This window comes from Xenopus tropicalis, chromosome 2 (genome assembly GCF_000004195.4).
Source record: "Xenopus tropicalis strain Nigerian chromosome 2, UCB_Xtro_10.0, whole genome shotgun sequence".
NCBI classification, from domain to species: domain Eukaryota; kingdom Metazoa; phylum Chordata; class Amphibia; order Anura; family Pipidae; genus Xenopus; species Xenopus tropicalis.
This window is the reverse complement of record NC_030678.2, coordinates 65,632,693-65,649,877: the sequence shown is the minus strand read 5'-3', so window position 1 is coordinate 65,649,877 and position 17,185 is coordinate 65,632,693. Positions and strand designations below refer to the sequence as shown.

The 17,185-nt window shown below is 37.3% G+C and overlaps 1 protein-coding gene across 1 annotated transcript in view; it reads right to left on the bottom strand.

Annotated features, from left to right (window-relative positions):
* Nucleotides 1–17,185, bottom strand: part of itpr3 (inositol 1,4,5-trisphosphate receptor, type 3) — a 350,279-nt gene that overhangs the window by 220,004 nt on the left and 113,090 nt on the right. The window contains exons 20-21 of the mRNA XM_018091571.2: nt 16,553–16,697; nt 506–656 (exon numbers count right to left, since the gene is read on the bottom strand). Coding sequence (XP_017947060.1) covers nt 506–656; nt 16,553–16,697 — 296 coding nt within the window. The remainder of the gene's footprint in view (nt 1–505; nt 657–16,552; nt 16,698–17,185) is intronic.

Here is a 17,185-nt window from a genome sequence, read left to right as displayed (position 1 = left end):
TCCTACTGAACATTCATAGATATGAAACAAACTTTAGACCTCACAAGCTGATATAACTAGATACCCAGTCTAACCATGCAAACCTTCTGGATGTAGCCACAAAAAGTTCTTAATTAACATAAAGCCAGTATTAATGCAAAAAATGGTTTTCACCACAAAATTATCAATTATTAGCATGTATTTATAAAGTCCCAACCTATTGCATACTACTCTCCAGTATACATCAAATATACACATTACACACAATACTGATTGAGGTAAAGAAGAGCATAAGTCTGATGTTTCTCATTAAAAGTGTTGGTGTCTGTCTTTTAAAATGTGTGGCAGTCAGTCTATGGGACCATAATTATGTTTTTTATTAACTTTCTGGATCAAAAATGAGATTACTTTTTTATACCTTTTTGTCATAGCAATAGGAAGACAAGAACTCCAAAAAAGTAAAATGTCACTAAAGGTTAAATTACTAGCTGTAGTACTTCAAAACTGCCTTCTCAGGTCAGGTTACCTGTCCCATCTTCACTGTATATTGCTTGCAGAAGTATGGACTGTGGGTTCTGGACACAATCTATGATTCCTAGGAGAGTTCTTGTTAGTCTCAGTAATTCACTGAAGCTATAGAACCCAAAATATATCAAGTGTCTTGCTAGACTCACCACCTGCAATAATTAAGATATGTAACAAATTAGTTGAAAATACAACAGTCCTGAACTTCATATTTACAAATTATAAGCAAATAAAAAAAATATGCCACATCTTAAATAATTAGGAGTGGAATTACCTTCATGTTGGTAAAACCAGGTATAGCAAATCATATGTAAGTTTGTTGTTTAAGGATTCTGTCTTATATTTTTCGTGAATGACATTAAAATATGCTTCTCAAATGTTTTTCAGTCTGCATAAAGATGGGTGTTCTTAAGTATATCGAGTGTATACTTGCCTCATGATAGCAAATAAAACTGTAAACAAACTTTATGCTGGAACTCTATATTTCATTTTATTTAAAAGAAAAAATATCAATAACATTCAACCCATTCCTTCTAGCATATTTATCACTAAGCATAGAAACAAAGGCAAGAGATCCTCTCTCTGTTATCAGAACATTAAGGGAAATTAGACATTTTTTTCATTAAGCTGCCAAAAATACCCTCCACTTCAAACAAAACAGCAATTGCTTTCTATATTTTGCAAAATATTTATGCTGGCCAACTATGTCAAAATCATCCCTGGCATGGCCAGTCGTACACTTAATTCATTATGAATTCTACTACCTCATTATATTTGTTTTACTTGCAACTTGCTTTCAAACTTCCAAATGGTTGCCCTTTTTATTGAACACTACTGGAATTACTTGACTTTTGCTGGGGAATGAACAGTGCTGCAACATGGAGCTGGCAACAGCTCCTATTTAAACTATAGCAAAAATTGAAATATGTGCTTACTAGGGATGCGCCAAATTGGTTTATAAGTTGTCTTTTTGCCGATCTGCACGTCACTAGTATTTGCTGATGCCATAAATAAAGGGAAATTAGATCTTTTCCAAGGACCTGACAGTACCTAACATAAACCTCAATTAATAAAAAGGCTGTGAATTAAGGGTGGCGCTTCCATTCCAGTATATCATTTATTATTCTGTTTTTTTTTTATAGTATTTTTATAATTTGCACACTTAACCTAAATCAAAACCCCTGAGTTCAAAATTATGGAATGTGTGGGCTGCTTGGTGGATTTTACCAGAAATGAATTGCAGATGCAGCCAGCAGGTTTTATTTCACCATGTCCAGACACACTTTTTTAATGTTAAATCCTGGTAGAGTGCAAAGACTTGCCAGCAAACCACAACAGAAAATGCCATAGACCATGCGCCTGGTGGCAAATTGTGGTATTTTTGCATTTAAAAAACTGTTAAAAGCGTCAAAAAAACATGAAAAAAGCTATACGCACGAAAAAAAATGAATTTTCTGCCTGGTAGCTAGAAATCACCTGGAAAATATAGCATTACATAAACATTTTTGTAAACTTGATATATCTAACATAAGTAGAAATAAGTGTTAACTTGATAATGTCCATGAAAAGGATTATTCTTCTCTTTTTCAAAGCACTGATAATGCCCTATGTAGAACAGACATCATAGTTTTGGTTTTCAGCAATTAAGGGACAATACTGAACTGTGTCTGAACGGCAGCAGTTTAAATTTCCCCACTGAAAGGCAACAAATTACATCTGATTGGCGGTTGGTGGCTCTGCCCCCTTTTTCTAACCTGAAACTGCAGTTACCCAGTGACTAACTCTGCAAAGTTTAAGGACCCTAGGATTAATAGTTAAAAACAGCAGCAGTTTAAATTCAAACCAATAAAAGTCAATAGGTAAATTGTGATTGGTGGGTGTGCCCACTTTTTCTAACCTTAATACGAAGTCACCCAGTGACAAACAGTGGGCACCCTGGCATAAATAGTGTGAGAATGGCACCATTTAAAATTTAAACCAATAAAATTCAATGGATGAAATCTGATTGGCTGTTAGTGGCCCAACCCGCTTTTCCTATTTTTGAACTGCAGTCCCCCAGTGACCAACTTTGCAAACTTTGGGATCTCAGGCATAAAAATTGTGAGACTGACAGCATTTTACACTTCACTATTGAAAATACCCAGTGACTAAACTGGAAAGTTTAATAACCCTGGAATTAATACTTATTTAATTTAATGGGTGGAAATGGATTAGCTGCTGGTGGCTCTGCCCACTTGTTCTAACCCTAAATACGTGGTCAGCCAGTGACTGACTGTGCAAAGTTTGGGAACCCCGTGTGTGAGAAAGGCAGCATTTTAAATTTAAACCAAAGAAATTCAATAGGTGAAGTCTGATTGGCTGTTGGTGGCTCCACCCACTTTTTAAAACCTAAAAATGCAGTCCCCTAGTGACCCCGGTGTTAATACTGTGAGAATGGCAGCAGGTTGAATTTCCCTATTGAAAATCAATAGTTAAAATCTTATTGGCTGTTGGTGGCAGTTACCTGATGACTAACCCTGCAAAGTTTGGGGACCTTAGTATTAATACTGAAAGAATGGCAGCAGATTCAATTTTAACATATGAAGTCTACAGGTGAAATCTGATTGGCTGCTGTTGGCCCCGCCCACTTTTCTAAACTTGGAATATAGTCACCTAGTGACAAACTGTGCAAAGTTTGGTGACCCCGACATTAATGGCAGCAGTTAAAATTTCCCCACTGAAAACAATGAAAGAAATATTATGGTTTTTGGGGGCCCCGCCCACTTTTAATAACCTTAAGTACGTAGTCACCCAGTGACTGACTATGCAAACTTTGGGAACCCTGGCATCAAACCAATAAAATTTAATAGGTCAAATTTGAGGCGGCTGTTGGTGGCTCCACCCACTTTTCAAAACTAAAACTGCAGTCCCCTAGTGACCAACTGTGAAAAGTTTGGGGACCCTGGTTTTAATACTGTGAGAATGGCTTTAGGTTGAATTTCTGCCAAGTCAATAGGTAAAATCTCATTGGCTGCTCACAGCTCCGCCCACTTTTTCTAACCTTAAACCACAGTTACCTGGTGCTTAACCTTGCAAAGTTTGGGGACCCTGTCGTTATTACTGTGAGAATGGCAGCAGGTTGAATTTCAAGTCAATAGGTAAAATCTCATTGGCTGTTCACAGCTCACGCACACTTTGGGGCATACAACAATCATCATATTTTCATTCAGGCTGACTCCATAACAATGTGATTCAAGTTTGGGGCGTGTAGCCTCAAAGCTGTAAAATTGCTACTACTAAATAATAATTTATACAGTAATTAAACACAATAGTATTGTTTTGCCTCTAATAAAGATTCATTACCTTAGCTGAGATTAAGTATAATATGCTGTTTTATTTTTACAGAAAAAAAGGAAATCATTGTAAAAAATTTAAATTATTTGCTCATAATGGAGTCTATGGGGATGGGCTGCCTATAGTTTGGAACTTTCTGGATAACAGGTTTCCAGATAAAGGATCCTATACCTGTACAATAAAAAATAGTGGCTGGAAATTAATCTTCTTAGAAAAAAAACCGCTGCATGCATTTTATGTTCCCTAACAGTACCAAAACAACAAAACATTTTAAAAAGTGCACATTCTGCCAAACTGCAAACCTATTATTAACAGTGGTTTTGATAAAACTTCTTTAAAGGAGTGTGCCCTTATCTCCAGCCCTGTGATGCCTATCCAATTGATATATAAATTAATATAAATGTATTTTTTAAGGCAGACTTAAGGAAACCATTATACACCAACAAGCTATTTCGCAAGATACTTTATGCTGTCAGTGTAATGTAACTCTCTATCTCACCTTGTTTCATGGTGAAGTGATAAATTCTGGGACTTAAGGTCCCTGTTACTTGCCGCAGAGGGAAGTGCACAGATTCTACGCAAAGTAGAATTCACCCCCCCACCAGACGCAGCAGAACAATGGGAAGGTAGCAAGGTAGCTGCTCCCAGTAGATATAACACTTAATAGTAAGAAATTCTGGCTTGCAACTGGCTTGCAACCCCTCCAATTACAAGGGAGTAGGAGAAACAATAGCTTACCCAAAAGCAATTCTAACGTGTAGCACTGGCTCTTTCTGAAAGCTCAGACTCAGGCACAATGCACTGGCATGGCTGCCTACACACCAATATTACAACTAAAAAAATAAATTTGTTGCTTCAATAATAACATTTTTAAATAGTAGAGTAATTTAGAAATAAAAAGTATACCATAAAAATCATGACATTATCCCTTTAATAAAAGAAATGTCTAAAGATTAGTGTGACCAGATAACTTTTATAATTCAGGGACATGTCTAGAAAATCCAACTTTCAGGGCAGGCTGAAACAATTGCAGTTTAGTTTTCATTCCCTGCAATGTCTATTTATTAGATGTGTATCTGAATCTGGTCACGTTACTAAAGAGTCACTACAGGCATTACCCGGTTCATGACTATTAGGGTCATTACAAGTAATAGTTAAAGAATGGCAGCAGTTTAAATTTAAACCAATAAAAGCTAATAGGTGACTTGTGATTGGTTGATTGGTGGTGCAACAGGCCTCCATATGAGATGCCATGCTGTGTAAGGCAGAGCAGAAATGCGGTTCCAGAAGGGTTAGTCAGTCTCAAAAATGTATTTCAGGCAAAGGTTGATTCAGGCAGCAAACAGGCTGGTCAAAAACAGGCAGAAAGTTTAAATACCAGTAGATCAATCAGAAGAAACAATTAACAGTGCACCCAGGAGCTTACTAAGGAAGTCCTATAATTAGGCATTGAACCTGGGTCTCTGGAGTGTATTTATTTCAAACTTGCATGTATGGGCACCACCTTCATTAACTTCCCCACAGAGCGGAGCGCTCCTAATCGGAGCGCTCCTAACAATAAGAAATTATTCTGGTCTACAACGACTCTCACTTTAAACCTATGGGTTTTATCTCTGAACTTCCACCTTTCCTGAGAAATAACACTATTCTGGTTGTCATTGACCATTTAAATAAGATGGCTCCCTTTGTTTCTATTTCCAAATTACCCTCTGCAATTAATCAAAGAGGTATTCAGAAGAAGTCTAAGTTCAGGGACTCGATTTACTTCTAAGTTCTGGAAATCAATCTGTAAAGCTCTACAAAGCTTCACTTTCGTAAGCTTTTCACCTGCAATCCAAATGGAGAGAACAAATAAGACTCTTGAACTATATCTCAGATGTTTTTCTTTATATCTTCTAGAGTTCCTTTGCTTCCGGTTGCTGAATTTGCCTACAACAACTCTCATCATTTTTCTATTAAACAATCTCCATTCGTTGCCAACTACGGTTTCCATCCAGCTATTCCCATCCATTTCCCTACTTATCCTCTGAAACAACCATTCCTACAGCGCAGGACTGAATAAAAATCTTAAAAGACAACTTGAAAATGTTACAAGAAACCATGAATAAAGTCAACAAAACTTTATGGTCAATGGAAGGAAACTGGGTCAATGATTTCTGGGTCCATTCTTGATCACAAAACAGATTAATCCTGTGGCTAACCAACTAAAGCTCCCTACTTCTTTGCGTATCCACCCAGTATTTCACTCTGCTCTCCTCAAACCCATCTACTCCAATGTTTTCCCTGGGGATTCAGTCCCTCCGCCTTCACATATTAACGATCAAAAATAATTTGAGGTTGAAGATATTTTGGACTTTAGATACAAGGCAAAACAAGAACAATACCTGGTCAAACGGAAAGGTTATGGTCTTGAGGAAAACTCCTGGGAACTGTTACGCAATATTCATATTTCAAGACTCATTACTTGGTTCTATCGCAGAAATCCTTGTGTCTAGAGGCCTGTGCCTATGTTGGCAGGCCTTGCGTCACATTTGATGTTGGTGCATCAGTCTAGGCACAGAGGTGTGTGTCAATTTTGGTGCCTGCTCTCTTTCCTCCTCTGGCCTATGAAAGGATGCTAGAAACAATTCTGCTTGCTTGGTTATCAAGTTCTCCTTGATCTTCTGGAGTTACATCTCCAGGTATTATATACCTTTGATCTTGACCTCTTCTTGAATACCGACCTTGAATCTGCTGACTTCGCTTTCCTCTAATCAACTGGTACTTCATTATTGTCTCTATTCCCTACTGCTGTGCTTCTTGTACCCATCCCCATGAAAGCCTCCAGCTAGTGTGAGGCACTTGTGGGCCTGCATTTTCACAACTTCTGTTCAACTATACATATTTGGCACTGGCACAGTCAGGAATAACAGGACTTTTCAAATCAGTTGTATATTCATAGGTACAATAAAATATTTTTTTCTACAGTTTTCTTTAAAAATGAATATACTTTGTTGTATAGTTGGAATTATAACAAAAAAATCAGGCAGATAAAGAAAGATTTGGGATGTGCTGAAAAATTTTTAGTTTTCCTAGGTAAATTAAAAGTTTGACCCAAAAAATGAGCTCAAAGTTTTAAAAAATTGGCAACACGACACTTTTATTCAGGCAGACCCCATAATGTTTGGACAGCTAAGAGCTGGTTCTGTTTTGCAGTTGGAAAGGGGAGCTGCTTTCTTTTTCTAGGTCACCCTGGCAGTTTAGTATTTGGCAGGAGGTGTCAGGGTTCATAGTCTTTAAAAAGGGAAGCCACCACATGTTCTGTTTCTTTGGCTTCCACTAGTTGGAGGTAGTGTGCTGAAAGGCCTGAGACACCAAACTGTGAATCCTAATCTGGGGTGCTGTAAACACTACAGTTAAAATTTCAAAAGCACAATCTGAGGGATAAAAGTGTCTGAAGCATTTATGAAGTTATGTTTGTACTATCTAAGCAGCACCTGCAATGAGACTATATGTTATTCAGTCAATAACAAGTTATAATTTTGTTTTAAGGACCATTAGCCCCCAAGTTACTAAGAGGTCAAGTTGTGTGTGTGTGTACAACGAGTGCCTATCTGAGAGTAAAGGGTCACATTTAACCCATGCTCTAATGCAGGGGGTTCAAACTCAATTTACCTGGGGGCTGCAGGAGGCAAAGTCAGGATGAGGCTGGGCCGCATAAGGGATTTCACAAAAAATTGGCTTTCAAGGGATAATGCAAGGCACGGCAGGTGGGAGCTGCCGATTGCGGAAATGACATTATGCCATCATAACAGTTATTATGGGAAGACGTTCTGTGTGCACAATTAGCTCCTTAGCAGCTAATTGTGCACACAGAACATCTTCCCATAATAACTGTTATGATGGCATAACGTCATTTCCACAATCAGCAGCTCCCACCCGCCATGCCTTGCATTATCCCTTGAATCGCAATAAAAATCGCGATCCATTCATTGCTTTTGAGAAGGCGTTGGTGCGGGCCACAAAATACTGTACCGAGGGCCGCGAGTTTGAGACCCCTGCTCTAATGGGAGTTGTAACTCACTCAGTTAAGTCTATGGTAATCAATCTGCAGGTCTAACAGATTGGAGCTACCCCATTTCCTAAATAGAGTTATACAAAAAAAAAAGCAGCATCAAGGGATAATGACATCCCATTGGGATCCCCAGCGATCTTGACTGCACCCTTAAAACACACTCCTATCTAACACCCGCAGGTAAAATGCAGAATTGGTGTAAAGCTAATTTCCTCAGAAAGATTGCTCCTTAAGGGTGTATACTTATTTGCATCAGAAAAGGCTCATCAACAATATAACCAATACTTGAAAATTTCCTCAAAATTGCAATATTTGATGCTGGAGATGAAAACAAACAACAGAAATACTGTAACTACATTTATTACTACATAAAATTCAACAGGCAAGATGCCATCTGCCTACTCACCAACATGTCGATACAATGCCCATTATAACTGTGGGATGGCAAAGGTGTGGACTCAGTAGATGATGAAGCAATGCAGACATTCCACTGGCTCTCCAGCAACAGACTTCACCACACTGTCTCTATGCATTTCAGTTCTGATTGTTCAAGGGGTGTAGCTAAAATAAACTACTGTGTAGCTATAGATGCCTCATAAGCCTATTGCACAAATGAATACATATCTCACCAAAAAGGGTTCTAATTCTTGGCTTTTGCTGATTCACTGAGTATGGCTAATTATATCTCTTTGTCTTTGTTACATAGATAAGGGTTGGGACCTGGGGTTTTCCAGATAAGAGGTCTTTCTGTAATTTGGATCTCCAAGCCTAACGGCTACTGAAAAATCATTTAAACATTAATTAAACTCAACAGGACTGTTTTGCCTCCATTAAGTATTAATTATATTTCAGTACAACATACTTTTTTATTATTACAGAGAAAAAGGAAATCATTTTTAGAAATTAGAATTATTTGCCTCTATTGGATTCTATGAGAGATGCCTCCCTGTAATTTGTAACGTTGTGGATAATGGGTTTTCCAGATTATGAATCCCATACCTGTAAGTGACTCTTTAAAGCCCCAAATCTCTGTAGGAAGGAATATAACCAAGTTCTATGAGCTAAAAAGCTATATATTTTCATGCAATTAATTTCAGAAGTAAAAAAAATCACTAATTTTAAGTTATGTGGAATGACATATTGGCACCATTTATTAAAGCATTTAAAGGTGCCTCTCAAGGATATCCTATTGGTTACGGAATACTCTTTTGTTGTCTCTCTAAAAGTATTAGACAGTGCCAACATGCTTTTTAAGGAAGCATTTCGATTTAAGCTGTGTTTGGAGAACTGGATCTGCTAAAATGATATGCTAGAGTTTGTATATAATCTTACTGATTTTATTTGACAGTACATTTAATCTGGTGACAAATGGTACCCTGGTGGTTTTTAGTTCAGATGTGGGTTTTTGTTTTATTTGTAATAATGAATCCCTGCATTGGCAGAAATTTCTCCGCATTATACCATAACCCCACAGCCCGTATAAAAAACTAATCAAAACATATCCCAACTGTTCTCGCTCAGCAGAGGCACTGGGCAAGGATGCCCCCCCCCCCTTCTTTTCACACTAGCAATGGAACCACTGGTTGTGTTGTTAAAATCCACTGAGGAAGTTAAGAGTTTAAAACTGGGCCCAATAATAAAAACAGTAGCTATGCATGCAGACGACACAATCATATTCTTAGAAAACTCAAATAAAGCACTAACCTCAGCACTAACAGCAATCAATCCCCATACTGAATATTCTGGCTTAAGATAAATTGGACCAAATCCTTAAGTACATCAATAATGGCCTCCACATTTAAATATTTGGGAGTCTATATCCACTAAAACTTAGACAAATGCATTTAGCTGAATCTGGCTCGCTTACTGACACTTCTAGAAAATAAAATGAAAATATGGAATATCCTCCCTTTAACACTACTGGACAGAGTTAACTTATTTAAAATGATTTTACTCCCCAAATTCACATTCCTGTTCAGACAGGCTCCCATACAGATACCCAAAAGCTTTTTTAGCAACCTGAACTCTATCCTTACACTTGGCCTCCTCAGCACTACGAATATCACTAACATCTTTACAACATCTTATAGATGCAGGCACACCTAACCTAAACTATTATTACCTGTCCACCACACTAGTACAAGCATGGTGGTGGACAGTTTACTCTATTTAAAATGCAGCCATTAATTTAGAAGCCCAAATTGCAGGTTCATACTGTATGAGGCTTTTAAAAATATGGAGATGCTTACTTTTTAACTCAACTTCAATAAAGAGTATTTGTACTTAGTTTTGCGGCCCTGTGGATTTCCTGGAGTACCTGGAGGCCCCCTTTCCAGTACCTGGAGGCTATCTTTCTATTGCTGAGTACTATGTTACTTTGTTACTATATTAAACTAATTAATGTTTAGATAGCTAATACATTTCTGTAGGGAATCAGTGTCACCATTTCATATAAATATAAATTTGTCAATGTAGCAACAATAAAAAATAATGTTAGGTGAAAAGCATGTATAAAGATGGTGCAAATATTGTACCCATAGCTTGTCAATTTCTCATTCCATAAAAAAAAAAAAGTTAGTTAAGATAAATTGGCATCTATAAAAAAATCTTTTTGTAACGTGGCTAATCTCTCTTTATTTCTTAGTATTTTACCCACTGTTGATATTCCCTTATTGTGTGGAATACATGTGTAGAGTGATGAAACGTTACATCACCCATCTATAGATAGTTTTCCACTGGATCCAATATCCATTAATTACTTGGATTTGGCTCTCATTTCTGAAAACAATTTGATTATTACTGATCTTTACAGGAAACTGACAAATTTTTTATTACATGCTAAGAGCGGTCATGATAAGAAATAGAAAAAAAACAAATTGTACCAGAGATTCATCCTGTCAATCTACTGAGGACTTGGTTTATCTCACGATCTATAACTAGTAATGAACAACATTTTTTGGCAGGCATAGATTTGCTGTGAAATTCCACATTTGGTCATTGGCAAATTTTTGCAAAAGGGAAGGAAGAATTAGTAATGAAAAAAAATTGCAGATCACGGTCACATAAAAAAAATTGCGGTTGTGTAAAAAAAGTTGTGCGTGTCAAACAAGTCATGAATTAACCACATTTTGCAAATTTTTCATTGTTTCATGAATTTTTCCACAGTTTCACAAATTTTTATGCAAACCAAAATGGGACCACACAAACATTGGCATGTCATTTTAGCAGATCCTGTTCTACAGACACAGTTTGAATCCAAACTCACAATATACAGAAAAATGCTTCTTTAAAAAACATGTTGGCAGCATCCAATACATTTGGAAAGGCAACAGCCATTTTACAACTTTAAAGGAGAAGGAAAGGTAAAAACTAAGTAAGCTTTATCAGAAAGGTCTATGTAAATACAGCAATAAGCACAGAAATTCTTTCAAAAGACACAAGATTTCTTGTCTCTTTGTTTTCCTGTGCCAGCATCTGTGTAGCTCTCTCCACTCTCCCCTCTCCTGCTCCCCCTCCCTCAAGAATGCTCTTTTAAAACCATTTATTCCATACAAACCATAACATGTAGCTATGACTTACTATACACTGGTTGTACTAGTGTACAGTCATTTTGCTATAGTTTTTAACAAAAAACAGTTTTGTAATATGTTCTTCATACTATGTGCTACGATTATAACATACATAGTTCATTATCTGGATTACAACATTACATATAGAGTATGTTTATTTATCTCTAGATGTATCTTTTTTTACTTCTTAAATCGAATATATAAAAATGTATAGCTTTTTAGCTTTCCATCCAACACAAATTGAGGGGTTTAAAGGAGACATTTCATATCACCTTCATATTCAGTTATATGATTCATCTTTCTTCAATCTATGTAATCTTGCAGAAAAAAAACGATTTGAATGCATTTTACCTGCTAAAATCGTTTTTATATCAGAGCTGCAGAGAGATCTTCACTCCTCTGAAGCTAAACTGAAATGAGAGATGGGAGTGTCTCTTCATTCTCCCACAGGAAATGGTCACAGCACTGACTGACAGGCTGAACTCTGCTGTAGCAGGGAAACCCCTCCCACCCCCCTGCCTGTGTATCTGTTACCAGTCTGCACATAGCTGTCCTGTGCTGCTGCCTGATCTTTACAAGTTGCAGGGAGTTGTTGCAGGAGAAAATACCAAAAAAACCCAGTTTAGGTATCAAAGTACAAGTTGCAGGGAGTTGTTGCAGGAGAAAATACAAAAAAAAACCAGTTAAGTTATCAAAAGTACAAGTTGCAGGGAGTTGTTGCAGGAGAAAATACCAAAAAACCCCAGCTTAGGTGTCAAAGTACAAGTTGCAGGGAGTTGTTGCAGGAGAAAATACAAAAAAACAGCCAGCTTAGGTGTCAAAGTACAAGTTGCAGGGAGATGTTGCAGGAGAAAATACCAAAAAAAAACAAGCTTAGGTATCAAAGTACAAGTTGCAGGGAGTTGTTGCAGGAGAAAATACAAAAAAAAAAACCCAGTTAAGTTATCAAAAGTACAAGTTGCAGGGAGTTGTTGCAGGAGAAAATACAAAAAAAAACCAGCTTAGGTATCAAAGTACAAGTTGCAGGGAGTTGTTGCAGGAGAATATACCAAAAAAAACCCAGTTCAGTTACCAAAGTACAAGTTGCAGGGAGTTGTTGCAGGAGAAAATACCAAAAAACAGCCAGTTTAGGTGTCAAAGTACAAGTTGTAGGGAGTTGTTGCAGGAGAAAATGCAAAAAAAAAACCCAGCTTAGGTGTCAAAATACAAGTTGCAGGGAGTTGTTGCAGGAGAAAATACCAAAAAAAAACAGTTAAGTTATCAAAGTACAAGTTGCAGGGAGTTGTTGCAGGAGAAAATACCAAAAAAAACCCAGTTCAGTTACCAAAGTACAAGTTGCAGGGAGTTGTTGCAGGAGAAAATACCAAAAAAAACCCAGTTAAGTTATCAAAGTACAAGTTGCAGGGAGTTGTTGCAGGAGAAAATACCAAAAAAACCCAGTTAAGTTATCAAAGTACAAGTTGCAGGGAGTTGTTGCAGGAGAAAATACCAAAAAAAACCAGTTCAGTTACCAAAGTACAAGTTGCAGGGAGTTGTTGCAGGAGAAAATACCAAAAAAAAACCAGTTAAGTTATCAAAGTACAAGTTGCAGGGAGTTGTTGCAGGAGAAAATACCAAAAAAAACCCAGTTCAGTTACCAAAGTACAAGTTGCAGGGAGTTGTTGCACGAGAAAATACCAAAAAAACCCAGCTTAGGTGTCAAAGTACAAGTTGCAGGGAGTTGTTGCAGGAGAAAATACCAAAAAAACCCAGTTAAGTTATCAAAGTACAAGTTGCAGGGAGTTGTTGCAGGAGAAAATACCAAAAAAAACCAGTTCAGTTACCAAAGTACAAGTTGCAGGGAGTTGTTGCAGGAGAAAATACCAAAAAAAACCAGTTAAGTTATCAAAGTACAAGTTGCAGGGAGTTGTTGCAGGCGAAAATACCAAAAAACCCAGTTTAGGTATCAAAGTACAAGTTCCAGGGAGTTGTTGCAGGAGAAAATACAAAAAAAAAGCCAGTTTAGGTGTCAAAGTACAAGTTGCAGGGAGTTGTTGCAGGAGAAAATACCAAAAAAACCCAGTTAAGTTATCAAAGTACAAGTTGCAGGGAGTTGTTGCAGGAGAAAATACCAAAAAAAACCCAGTTTAGGTGTCAAAGTACAAGTTGCAGGGAGTTGTTGCAGGAGAAAATACAAGAAAACAGCCAGCTTAGGTGTCAAAGTACAAGTTGCAGGGAGTTGTTGCAGGAGAAAATACCAAAAAAACCCAGCTTAGGTATCAACGTACAAGTTGCAGGGAGTTGTTGCAGGAGAAAATACCAAAAAAAAACCCAGCTTAGGTGTCAAAGTACAAGTTGCAGGGAGTTGTTGCAGGAGAAAATACAAAAAAACAGCCAGCTTAGGTGTCAAAGTACAAGTTGCAGGGAGTTGTTGCAGGAGAAAATACCAAAAAAACCCAGCTTAGGTATCAAAGTACAAGTTGCAGGGAGTTGTTGCAGGAGAAAATACAAAAAAAACCAGTTAAGTTATCAAAAGTACAAGTTGCAGGGAGTTGTTGCAGGAGAAAATACCAAAAAAACCCAGCTTAGGTATCAAAGTACAAGTTGCAGGGAGTTGTTGCAGGAGAAAATACCAAAAAAACCCAGTTCAGTTACCAAAGTACAAGTTGCAGGGAGTTGTTGCAGGAGAAAATGCAAAAAAAAAACAACCCAGCTTAGGTGTCAAAATACAAGTTGCAGGGAGTTGTTGCAGGAGAAAATACCAAAAAAACCCAGCTTAGGAGTCAACGTACAAGTTGCAGGGAGTTGTTGCAGGAGAAAATACCAAAAAACAGCCAGTTTAGGTGTCAAAGTACAAGTTGCAGGGAGTTGTTGCAGGAGAAAATACCAAAAAAACCCAGCTTAGGAGTCAACGTACAAGTTGCAGGGAGTTGTTGCAGGAGAAAATACCAAAAAACAGCCAGTTTAGGTGTCAAAGTACAAGTTGCAGGGAGTTGTTGCAGGAGAAAATACCAAAAAAAACCCAGCTTAGGTGTCAAAGTACAAGCTGCAGGGAGTTGTTGCAGGACAAAATGCAAATAAAAAAACCAGCTTAGGTATCAAAGTACAAGTTGCAGGGAGTTGTTGCAGGAGAAAATAAAAAAAAAAGCCAGTTTAGGTGTCAAAGTACAAGTTGCAGGGAGTTGTTGCAGGAGAAAATACCAAAAAACAGCCAGTTTAGGTGTCAAAGTACAAGTTGCAGGGAGTTGTTGCAGGAGAAAATACCAAAAAAAACCAGCTTAGGTGTCAAAGTACAAGTTGCAGGGAGTTGTTGCAGGAGAAAATGCAAAAAAAACCCCAGCTTAGGTGTCAAAGTACAAGTTGCAGGGAGTTGTTGCAGGAGAAAATGCAAAAAAACCCCCAGCTTAGGTGTCAAAGTACAAGTTGCAGGGAGTTGTTGCAGGAGAAAATACAAAAAAAACAGTTTAGGTATCAAAGTACAAGTTGCAGGGAGTTGTTGCAGGAGAAAATAAAAAAAAAAGCCAGTTTAGGTGTCAAAGTACAAGTTGCAGGGAGTTGTTGCAGGAGAAAATACAAAAAAAAGCCAGTTTAGGTATCAAAGTACAAGTTGCAGGGAGTTGCATGTAAAAAAAAAAACATTTCTTTTCATTAGGTACAGTCTATAGAATAAACAGATTTGACTCCTTTAGTATGAAAAACGTTTTTTTTTTATTTGGAAAAATATTATTTTTCAATAAAGAGATTCAAGAGGCTTACTTAGCAGGATGAGTCACAGACGCAGCTAGCTGAACGGCTCTAGTCAGGAGGGCTGGGCGGGCTGGGAACAGCACAAGAGAGCAGGACCCCAGTGTGACTGACGTGGGCGGGGAAATGATGTCACCAAAGTCCCCACCCACATCTCACGCCCACTCCTCTCTCAGTGGCTGCAGCGTCTCTATGGCAAAGAAGCTAGGGCCGGCGGCCCTAGCTGAAGACAGAGACTTTCTTCTGGCCGGAAGCCCTGTGGATGGGAGGGGCTGCAGCGTTTCAGCAAGGATTTAACAGCCTTCTTGAAGAGTAGGTAGAAAATAAACATTATTGTATTCAATTTTACTGTGTTAGCTGCTTTTTAAGATAAAGTGAAAAATTATTGTATATGTCTCCTTTAAGGAGTCCAGTATAATAAAGACAGAGAAATATTATTATATAATGGCGAATCAGCAAGAGCCAAAAATGTAAACCCTTTTTGATGACACGTTCAGCTAATCAGCAAGAGCCAAGGAATGCAACCCTTTTTGATGAGATGTGTCATCATTTAAGCAATAGCCTTGGGATGTGTCTATATATACATAGTAGTTTCTTTCCTCACCACCTGAAGAAACAGAATTGAGGAGCCCGCAATATGTGTATGGACAGAGTGTCAATACCTGTTGCCAGGAGAGCTGCTTTGACAAGTCTGGTCCTTCGCCATTTCACAGTTATAATGTGCATTGCAGGGACAGGCTTGTGAGTAGGCATACGCCATTTTGTATATTGAATGTTATATAGTAATAAACAGTTATACTATTTCTCTTGTTTTTTCTTCTCCTGTCCCACATCAAATATTATGTGCAATCAGGATCATTTGGGATTTAAACTTACTATTCGGTGTGTACACATTCTTTTTGTTACAGACTTGTGGTTTTGTTTTAGCTTTGGTGTCGGCTGCATACAAGGAAGCTGCCGGGGATCTATTTATAGTGAAGTGGTGCAGTATTGATACAATTGACTGTATCTTTAGCATACCCATTTGGATACCTCTAAAGTTCTGTCAAGCAGGTGGATAGCTATGTCGCAGTTCAAGATGAGCCTTCCTTTAGAGTAATATAAAACACAAAGGTAAATTAAATAAAACTGAAATAGAATCGTTATTTGTCTCTGGGGTCAACTATTCCCCTCTTAGAACCAGGAAATTAAATAAGAAATACATACTTGTACTGGGAGAACAGAATGACCCCAAGTGTTCTCTTTAGTATTATTCTCTTAGCTCTGAGATGGGAAATCATCCCTATATATTCATTTTTCACCTCAGAAGAGAGAACTTATTTTGTAGTTGTATAAAATATTATTTATCCCGAAAATATTTAAAACTCACCTCAAACGTTAATTTGTTCTTGTCCTCATGGGAAAAAGGCATGGATTCACTGACTACATTATTCAAGTAGTCTTCAACAAACTCCATTGTGCTAGTGAACTTGTTTTTTTTATTGTCTCTTGAGTCATTCAAATTGGAGTCATAGCTGTTTGTTTAATAAAACAGTAAATCAAAATGCAATCTTGTTACTTGTTACCATAAAAAAGCCACAATATAAGCTAAGCTTTGAAACTCTCTGTGTTATGTATGTGAAAGAGAATTGGCTTAAGGATAACATATACTTTTGTCACTTTGTTTAATATGTTTTTTAATTACTAAGAAAGGTCATCAAAGCACTGTCTTTTTTTTCATAAATGCACTATGGCCTGCATTACTGAAAAAAATATTTTCTATTTTATTATATATTATATATTTTTTTTATATTATATATTTTTATATTTACTGTATGTACATATATACAATTTTTTTTTTTAAATTGAAAAAATATAGAACCCAGAGAAATGCAACTTGTTTGAGTACAAAATATAAGCAATTTAGAGTTTTTTTAAATACAATATTTACTCATGCTAATAACGCTGGTTAAGCATTTCATCATTAATGTTATACTTTGGTACAGCATTTTCAAGACCTCTT